This window comes from Myotis lucifugus, unplaced genomic scaffold (genome assembly GCF_000147115.1).
Source record: "Myotis lucifugus unplaced genomic scaffold, Myoluc2.0 scaffold_14, whole genome shotgun sequence".
In the NCBI taxonomy this organism is placed as follows: Eukaryota; Metazoa; Chordata; class Mammalia; order Chiroptera; family Vespertilionidae; genus Myotis; species Myotis lucifugus.
The window spans coordinates 12,554,195-12,564,686 of NW_005871062.1; the positions used below are offsets into that span (position 1 = coordinate 12,554,195).

Consider the following 10,492-nt stretch of genomic DNA (forward strand, 5'->3'; position numbering starts at 1 on the left):
ATTCATTTTTCTGTAATTTTTTTAATACAAGAAAATGGTGAAAGATTAGATCTCTTTATTAACAAAGTTCCCTTTTCTCACCTTTCTCATTTTTATCGTAATCAATGCTCAATAAATATTAGTAATATTGGAGTAGAGAAAATAACACATTAAAGAAATATAATACAATGGCAGAATTATCACTGTTTTCATCGGAATTGGAGAGTTGCTAATATTGAAGAAATTTAAAGTACTTCATATAGCTTTGAAAATCATGTTTCTTCAGACTAGGCAAAGATGGACTTGAATGAAAAGCAATTTTTTTCTTTTTATCTTTTCTTTTGTAGAAAAATTTCAGAGCACTTATTATTTTAACAACTAATGAAAATTGTAAATAAATCATGTAAAAATTTAAAACAGAATCAAAAGCCATAAAGTAAAGTTAAAGGATTTCTCTGTCCCTCATCCTGAGTCACTTACCAAAAGCAACTTGATATTTTGTGTTTTGTGTGGTTTTTTTTTTAAGTTGAACACAAATGAGATCACACTATACTACTCTGCAATTTATGATATTGGCATATTTCTACACTACATATAGAGTTTACTTACTTTTTTAGTCTCATATATACATGATTTTAATGGACTTTTTCATATTCAAGATTTCAATGTTCCATCCAATTAATTAAATTAACAACAACATTAACCATAACCTTCCAACTGAGAGATAGCCACTTTCAACATATTGAAATATTATTTCTTGGAATGTCATCTTGGAATATCATTTCTGATTTCTTTCCATGCCTATACCAAGACAACAACTACCATTTATTAAATAAACATATGTACTAAGTGCTTTACCTATGTTCCTTAACGCAACCACCCCAAGATGTAAATATTATCATCCTATTTTAGCAATGAGAAAACCAAAGTTTAGGGAGTTGAGAGTCTTATCTACAGATGATATGTGGCAGAACCTGGATTCAAACCCAGATCCATTTGATTCCAAAGACCATGTTCTCAACCAGGTATCTGACTTATCACTACCACTAAACCAAAACTTGGTATAAATATGTGTATATATAATTATAAAAAGAGACCTATTATTCATATTACAATATCCTATTCTTTTTCACTTGAAAATATACTATAGACTTGTTTTCATTTCAGTAAATGGCAATTTCATCATTCTTTTGGTAGAGGGCGGGGGGAGGGTTAATCCTTACCAGAGGATATTTTTCCATTGATTTTTAGAGAGAGGAAGGGAAGGGGAGAGAGATGGAGAGATAGAGAAACATCGAGTGAGAGAGACACATGGATTGGTTGCCTCCCCCATGCAACCGAGGGACATGCCCATGACCAGAATCAAACCCAGGATCCAACGCTCTATCCACTGAGCCAAACCGGCTAGGGCTTTTATTTTTTTAAATATATTTTTATGGATTTCAGAGAGGGAGTGAGAGGGAGAGAGAGATAGAAACATCAGTGGTGAGAGAGAATCATTGATCAGCTGACTCCTGCACGCCCCACAGTGGGGATCAAGCTGGCAACCTGGCCATATGCCCTGACTGGGAATCGAACTGTGATCTGCTGGTTCATAGGTCAATGCTCAACCATTGAGCCACGCCGGCCAGGAAATTTCATTATTTGTAAAGACTGCCTTGCCCTTCATTATACGAGGATTATACATTGGAGCCAATTTCCCACTGTTAGATATTCCCACTGTTATATAGGATTGACTCCAATATATCACTATTAATAAGCACTGATATAAATATTTTTATTTGCAGTACATTTTCCATATAGAAAATGCCTTCAGTGTAAATGTTCTTTTTCCTATTTGATGCAATAACTTCTTGTAGAACATCAAAGAAGCCTGCATTGGAATGAATGGAAGCTTCTCAAGAATTCATACATATAAGAAAGCAAAATTCCTTTTTGTTTTTATGCTTTAATTAGTCTGTAAGATTAGTTTATTTATGTTGGGGAGAATTGGAAAAAATCTAAATGACTAACAAGAGATGTTAATATAAAATATAAATCTGCCTTGTCCACTTATGGTAACCAGCAACTACATATGGTTATTTAAATTTATAAAACAAAAAATGCCTCAGTCTTACTAGTCACATTTCAAGTGCTCAATAGCCAATGGGACTACTGACAACCATATTGCATAATGCAGATATAGTACATTTCCATCAGCACAGAACCTTCTGTTGACAGGGCTGTTATCAAATACTCATGCTATGAAATACTATACAATATCTGAAAGTAGTCCAAAATATCAATCTACACTGACATGGAAAGATATAAGTTGTTTGTTCATTTTAACTTTTTTAAATAAATATATATATATATTTTATTGATTTTTTACAGAGAGGAAGGGAGAGGGATAGAGTTAGAGACATCGATGAGAGAAAAACATTGATCAGCTGCCTCCTTCACACCTCCCACTGGGGATGTGCCCCCAACCAATGTACATGCCCTTGACCGGAATAGAACCTAGGACCTCTCAATCCACAGGCCGACGCTCTATCCACTGAGCCAAACCAGTCAGGGCTCATTTTAACTTTTTATTTAAATAGTTATGGACTTATAAGGCTAAGAGAGTTTTATAATAATTTTATAAGTTTATAGTCATGTAGTATGTGAATTTTAAAAAATAACTAGATTTGTAAAAAAATGTCCCTTCATGTAGTGAGGGGACACACTTCAACTTAATGTATTGGGGAAAAGGTTTCATGGAGGAGATGACCCTGAGCTAGTTCTGAAAAGGTAAGCAAGTAAAGAGAAGGCAGAGAGAAAAGGAAATTTATCTGTGGGGATGGATGGAAGGGTAGATTTGTTTGTTTGTTTATTTATTTATTTATTCTTCTTAATCCTCACCCAAGGATATGTTTTTATTTTTTTTTATTTTTTTTTTTTAGAGAGGAATGGAGAGAGAGAGAGAAACATTGATCAGTTGCCTCCCATACATGCCCCAAACCCAAAACCTAGATATATTCCCTTACTGGGAATTGAACTGAAACATTTTGGTGTACAGGATGCCGCTCCAACCAATGGAGCCACGCAGCCAGGAGAGAAGGGTAGATTTTAAATGAGAATTTAAAGCCCAAAGTACTGTGACCAGTTCTACAGTTGGGGAATGTTACAAGAATTAAGTAAAATAATGTACTATAATGAAAGCGCTTTATCAACTATTAAGTACTGTCCAAACTAAAAGAACTAGGAGCACAATGTATATGCTTTGAAACCATGTGTGCTTTGAAAACAAAATGCATATAAGATAGCACTTTTCTTTTTGTATATGAAAATAAATAAAAATTATTGATAAATGTCATTATATAAATAACAAATGCATATATAGCATTGCATATGCATTAAGACTGAATTAATAGAATATTTACTTGTTATACCTCTAAAGAGTCCCTATTATAAATTACATTCTCACAATTACATTAAAAAAAGAAAAGCAAAAACATCTAGCCAGAAATATCACTCTACCTCATGATGATTTCGTTTTTCTTTTGCATAAGCCTGTGTCTTTCAAATAATCCACAAGCAAATAGCTCCATTCTGTAGATGAGAAATTATAAAAGACCATGTAATCAGCTGACAAAGGAACTGAAAACAAGCCCAGAGGAAATGCATGGCTGTTCTTACAAAGTCACAATGTACTGTTCTGTTTGCCTCCCACTCTCAAAGTGTATATTCCTGACATTTCTTTTCTTATAATTGGACTTTATGAATGAGAGCTGTAGGATGCTGTCTGGTGAATGATCTGAAAAGGATATGCTGAAACACAGTGGAGGTACTTGCAAAAACTGAATGCTAGGTTTTGTGTGGGAGCTTAAATAAGAGGCATAAATTAGAAATTAAGAAACTCAGAACCCCAAATTTTATTCTTTATAAAATAAGGGCTATTTTCTTGGTCCTTATTGGAGACTTTGAGTAAGTTTAGGTGATATATAACGTGGAAACTAAATGTGTAAGCTGGAGTTTCAGAATAGCTTGGGGTCCCCTGACTTCTTAGAGTTTATACCCTTTATAATGTTTTGGCAAGAAAAGAGGAGTTCAGTAATTTGTATCTTTTTAAATATAGCTTCTTCACCCCAGCTGCTCGGCAGCCATTAAAAACCATACCTATTAACATTTTCATGGCATGTTGTTCTTTCTAACTGCATTCAATTTCATATCTCTGTGGTCTATCTGATGAATAGCACCAGTTAGTCAAGAATTAGTTCACTGGAGAAAAAAATACCAATAAATAAATTTAAAAGAAATTATTTCTCCCTCTCAAATCAATAAATTAAAAAAATAAAAGAAAGAATTAGTTCACTGGGTTTCTGGAAATAATCAGTCCTATTTAATAAACAAGCTTTCCTGTGTGCCTACTATGTGTCACATGAGCACCTGCAGCTGCACGTTTTGTTCACATTTAGATGGGGCCACGACAAGGATTCTCTTTTGTTGGCAAAAATACTGGGGGAAGAAAAAAAGAAAAAAGCATTTCTGAAATAGGGCAGGCAGGAATCAAAAAGTAGGCTTGGAAACATTCTCCAAGGAAACAGGCCATTATGTTAATGGTCTCTGTATGTCTCTGGGTGGTAGCAGGGAGAGATTTTTTCCCCCTTCGTTATGCTTTTATATTTTCTAATTTTTTCTACAATAGGCATATAAAACATATAAATAGAAGTTAATAAAGTAAAAATCTTAAAAGAAAAAGAGTCTCCAAAGGACTATACAAATAAGAAAGAAATTCAAATGTAAATAAGTTCATTGATTGGTATAGTTGACTGCTAATCATATTGATTGACAGCATGACTCCAGCTACTTAATTGATTGTTTTGGGGGGTGTTGTTTTTTTTTTTGTTTTGTTTTGTTTTGTTTTAAATCAAGCATTGGACCTCAGCCTTTAGTAAGAAGGAAATATGCCATTCACCTTATGAAGGCATGAACTCTTTCTGGACTCTGAAACTTTGCCTCCACTGATGGAAGAATTCATGCAACACCCTGTCCCCAAAGCCGTCTTTTTCAAAGGTTAAGTATGAGATCCTCAGGAAAATATTATATTGTGGATTAATATGTGGCATTTACAAGTGAAAAAAAACAACTACCTTATCAACAACAAGAAAATGTAGAAAGTTCATCCACTGCCTTTTGATTTTACATTTGTGTGAACGTTTCTGCTGTTAGAAATTACTATGTCCAGTTCAGTTCTGTTAGTCAGAAAGCCAGAGGGAGCCCCCAGTGTATGAAAGGGTCATTCATCGAGGGCTGAGCACGAAGGTCCTTCATCCACAGTGAGTTATCCTGTGCACATACCCTCCAAGTACAGATGGCTCCTCAGGGCAGGAATTAAAGATGAAGACAGAAATGACTCTCAAACGGAATACAGTACATTAATTCACTTAGAAGGCACCAGGGTGTGTCTGCTTCACTGACTTTTCCTAAGGCACAGAATTTGGCCCTATTTCCAGTTATAGTAAATATGTTTACTCCTTAAAGGGTGCCTCTAAATCCCCCCAAAGGAGGGGCGTGGCTTATCACCAAATTCTAAATGAGCTGCTTGGTGACTGGAAACCACGTGGGGCCATTAGGGTCTCAGAGATACTGGAAGCCCAGTCGTCACCTTTGTCTTCACCTCCCCCAGGAGCTCCCAAGAGCAGGCAGTTGAGTTCAGGCAGTTGGCTGAGGTCTTCTGGAGGAGAGAAGAAAGGGGGAGGGGGGACTGCTGGGTGAGGTTGGTCTTTCCTAACTTTTATTAATAGGGAACATGTGGGCTGAAGCGAAGGCGGGGGACTGGGGTTGCTGAGTAAACAGGATGGGAAGAGAAAGAGAATGATGCTTTTATATTCTTGTCTATTCTAGATCCAGGGAGGCTCTTTAATGGAGATGAAAGGGAGAGACATTGACAGGAAGTAGCTTCCAAAGCGAAATGTGCAGACCACGGACGTCCTCTTTCCCCCTTCCACGGAAGGGGGCTGTGTGGTCCCCTGGCACTGCTAGCCCAAGTGCTAACTGGTTTCACTAAGGTTCTCCTCATCTGTGGCTCTGCTTCACGTCGATCATGTGAGAATCCCTGTTTAGACCTTTCACTTATTTCTCCATCCCACTAGTAATAATGGAGTGCTACTCTTTGCCAGGCACCGTTTCAGCCACTGTGAATACAGCAGTCTTCATTAACAGTCTAGAGCAGTGGTTCTCAACCTGTGGGTCGAGACCCCTTTGGCAGTTGAACGACCCCTTTCACAGGGGTCGCCTAAGACCATCCTGCATATCAGATATTTTTAGGATTCATAACAGTAGCAACATTACAGTTATGAAGTAGCAACAAAAATAATTTTATGGTTGGGTCACAACATGAGGAACTGTATTTAAAGGGCCAGAAGGTTGAGAACCACTGGTCTAGAGAGAAAGGTGAGTAATAAAGAATTACAATAGGCAAGTGCCAACTGTAACACTGATTAGACCCCTGTGCGTGGGAGCCTAGAGAGGGGGCACTAATCCAGACTTTGTCGGGGAGGGCTGATCAGGGAGGCCTCCCCTGAAAAGGAGTCCATGACACCTGAACTGAGCCTGGAGTTAACCAGCAAGACAAGGGAGGGTGGGTTTACGTTTTGACACGACAAGAACTTTGCAAAATGAGAGTAACAGTATCACTGATTAGAAAAGTCATGTTGCTCTGAGGGATGGAAGAGAAGATGGTATCCCCAAAGACTCTGCAGAAGGATGCTACAGGCTATAACACAAAGTCTGCTGGTGTTCCAGAGAACACCTCGCTGAGAGTCCACATCCGGAGGAGGAATGAGAAAGAGTGCTGTTTGCACCTGAAGCTTTCTTCCCATGATGGCCTATTTTTGTCTACAGCTCATAAATGCCTTTTTATGGAAAGGAAATAAAGACTATGAGGCAGGCAGTGCCCTCGATGGACCCCGGATCGGCCTCTTGCTTCAACAGTGTTTAGACCAGCCGTGGGCAAACTATGGCCCGCGGGCCAGATCTGGCCCGTTTGAAATGAATAAAACTAAAAAAAAAAAAAACAAAAGACCGTACCCTTTTATGTAATGATGTTTACTTTGAATTTATATTAGTTCACACAAACACTCCATCCATGCTTTTGTTCCGGCCCTCCGGTCCAGTTTAAGAACCCATTGTGGCCCTCGAGTCAAAAAGTTTGCCCACCCCTGGTTTTGACGAAACAGACCCAGGGGTGCCCCTTCTAACTTCCAACCACCCTCCAACCTCTTTTCCAGCATCACCTTCAGAACCACCTCAGAGTTCAAGAAAAGCCAAGCCCCATTTTTGACCTAAACTCCTTATTGCCAAACAACCATGAGCTCTCAAATTCATCAGAATTACTCCACCGGGATAGAGGCTGCTGTCAATCCCCTGGCCAGCCTGCATCTGCGGGCCTCCCACACCTACCTTTCTCTGGCTTCTATTTCGATTGCGTCCATGTGGTGCTGGAGCGTGAGGACCTCTTCTTCCACGAGTTGGCGGAGGAGAAGCTCAAGGCGCTGATGCAAAACAAGCCCGGTGTCTGCATTCTCTTCCAGGACGTGCTGAAGCCTCCCAAGATGAGTGGGCAAAACTCAGGCTGCCATGGGAGCCGCCCTGGCCTTGGAGAGGAACCTGACCCAGGCCCTTGTGGAGCTGCAGGCCCTGGGCTCTCGCACAGACTCTCAGCTCCGTGACTTCCTGGAGAACCACTTCCTGGGTGAGCAGGTGAAACTCATCAAGAAGATGGGCGACACCTGACTCACCTCCACAGGTTGGCTGGCCCCCAGGCTGGGCTGGGTGACTATCTCTTCAAAAGGCTCATCTCAAGCACCACTAGGAGCCTTTGGTACCCAGAGGCCGTTGAGGGACCCTCTGCATCCCCTGGTGTCTGGCTTTTGCCTGAGCCTCTCCCTGAAACCACTAGCTATTCTTTTAATTACCCCGGAGCCTTCTCCCATGCATTAAACCAAATGGAAACAATAAAGTTTTTATAGCAAAAATATATATAAATAAAAAGACTGAGGCAGGTGTGTGAGGGATTTTTCCATTTCCTTATCAAAACCTGCTAATATTTACAAATATAAGTATTTAAAGTGTCTCAAGTATGTTTGCCACATAATCTTAAAAACAGCATTGCTAGGATAAACTATCACATTTTAATTTTGTGTTGACATCTGAATATCAGGAAATTTTATCATTAAATTTAATTTTTAATACTATATATACATATGTCATAAATACTGAGTATTTATGAGTGCTATATAAACCTGAATCTTTTTAAAAAATATAACAAATGCATATGAATATTTCTATGATAGAATTTTAACCACAAAAAAAAACATGAGCAAGTATTGAAGAAATTAAATGTTACAGATTTTTTTCATTTATCAATTTTATTTCAGACAATTTAAAAGAAATGAGGAGAGTCCTCCAGCTCTGCAGTCAGTGCGTGGTTCTCCATCAGGTCTGAGATCTGAGCCCCAGCCAACCCGGTCACAGCAGACGTTTCTGCAGGATTCCTTTCTGAGCACCTTGAAGATGAGCATCCGGACGCCACCCACACTCCTGGAGCTGGCAGCAAAGCGCCTGCTGAGGGACCAGGCCTCGGCCATCGCAGCTCTGGAGTACCTGCCCGCGGAGCTCTTCCCGTACCTGTTCGTCATGGCCTACCGTGGTGGACACCGCCCCCAGCTACTGAAGGCGATGGCCCAAGCCTGACCCTTCACTGTCCTCCCTCTGGGGGTCCTGATGCAGCATCCCCCTGATCATGCACCAACCAGGGCCATGGGCTTAAAAGCCATGCTTGACGCGCTTGACGTTCTGCTTTCCCAGGAGGTGCAAACTGAGGTTCGGCCCAGGAGGTGCAAACTGCGGGTGCTGGATTTAAGCAACACGGGTGCCAACTTCTGGGATATGTGGTGTGGAGTCAGCACCCAGAATTGCTCACCGATGGGACCAGTGACTGTGCACAGCTCCAGCCCCAACATGGAGCACCCCTGGCTCCCTTGGAGGTGTTCCTAGACCTTAACTTCAATGAAAGGGACCGGGATAAGTTTTTCATGCACATCATCCAATGGGCCCAGCAGAGGGAAGGGTTGCTACACCTGTGCTGCAAGGCGCTGAGGATTTCTGAGGTGCCCTTCCAGAGGGTCAGGAGGGTCCTGGATAGGGTGCAGCTGGACTGCATCCAGGAGGTGGAAGTGCACTGCACCTGGGACCTGCCCACCCTGGGGACATTTGCTCTCTACCTGGGTCAGATGAGTAACCTGCAGAGACTCTCTCTCCCCGACATCGATGTGTTGGCTGAGGAGGATGAAGAGCAGGAGGAGGAGGGGGAGGAAGAAGAACAACAGGAAGAGGAGCAGGAGTGGGAGGAGGAAGAGGAGTTGGAGAGGGAGGAGGCAGAGGAGCAGGAGGAAGAGGAGCAGGAGTGGGAAAGGCAGGAGCAGGAGGAGCAGCGATCCTTTTCCCAATTCCTCTCTCAGATGCTCAGGCTGTGGCACCTCCGGGAGCTCCACATGCATTCTCCCTCCTTCTTCCGAGGCCGTCTGGACCAGATGCTCAGGTGCCTGCAGACTCCCTTGGACAAACTCTCCCTAACAGGTGCCTTCAGACTCCCTTGGACGAACTCTCCCTAACATATTGCCAGCGGCTGACGCATTCAGACCTGACACACCTGTTCCAGTGCCCGAACCTCAGGCAGCTGAAGATCCTGCATCTATTGGGCCTCAGCCTTGCAGATTTCAGTCCCGAGCCCCTCCGAGTTCTGCTGGAGGCAGTGGCACCCACCCTCCAGGACCTGGGTCTGGATAACTGTGGGATGGCGGACTCCCAAGTCGAGGCCATCCTGCCTGTCCTGAGCCGCTGCCACCAGCTCAGGAAATTCACCATCTCTATAAACAACTTCCCCGTGGCCACCGTGGAGAAGCTGCTGCGCCACACAACCGGGCTGCGCAGTTTAGAGGTCGAGGTGTACCCCGTCCCCCTGGAGTGTGACGGGACCCAAGGGACTGTCAACCAGGAGAGACTTGCCCTGATCCGGGCTGAGCTGACAGGGACCCTGAGGGAGTTAGGACAGCCCAGGACCATCCATCTTGGCATGAACCACCATAGACATAGGGAGTTTTATCACGTGGCATTTTCATGACATGGAGCCCGTGATGTGCCCCTGTCGTGACCCTGCTCACCAGGTGCACCTAACAAGGGCTTCCTTCTCGGCCCCTGGAAGCTGAAACCTCGGACCAGGGTGCAGTTAGCAGGGGCCACTCACGTTTCAGGTTCATGCTCAGTGTGAATGGGGAAAGGGAGGGACCCAGCCCGGGAACAGGATTGCAGGGGCAAAGGTTGGGGAGTTCGAGGGACCTCCAAGGCAAAGTGTCCTACAATCAGAAACATGAATCTATTTGCTTGAGGAGGGGTGGGGATGTGGGCTCAAGGTGCATCTGTGGGAGTTACTCCTGGGGTGGATGGTTGTAAAGGAATGTTCAGGCCCTGACTGGTTTGGCTCAGTGGA

At 42.5% G+C, this 10,492-nt stretch overlaps 1 protein-coding gene across 1 annotated transcript; it reads left to right on the forward strand.

The window, feature by feature from the left end:
* The first annotated feature begins 8,517 nt into the window (after positions 1-8,517).
* Positions 8,518-10,126, forward strand: LOC102421136 (PRAME family member 8-like). The gene is given in 4 exon segments (XM_023750511.1): positions 8,518-8,943; positions 8,991-9,275; positions 9,429-9,544; positions 9,583-10,126. Coding segments are annotated over 4 exon segments (1,371 nt in total).
* The last annotated feature ends 366 nt before the right edge of the window (positions 10,127-10,492 follow it).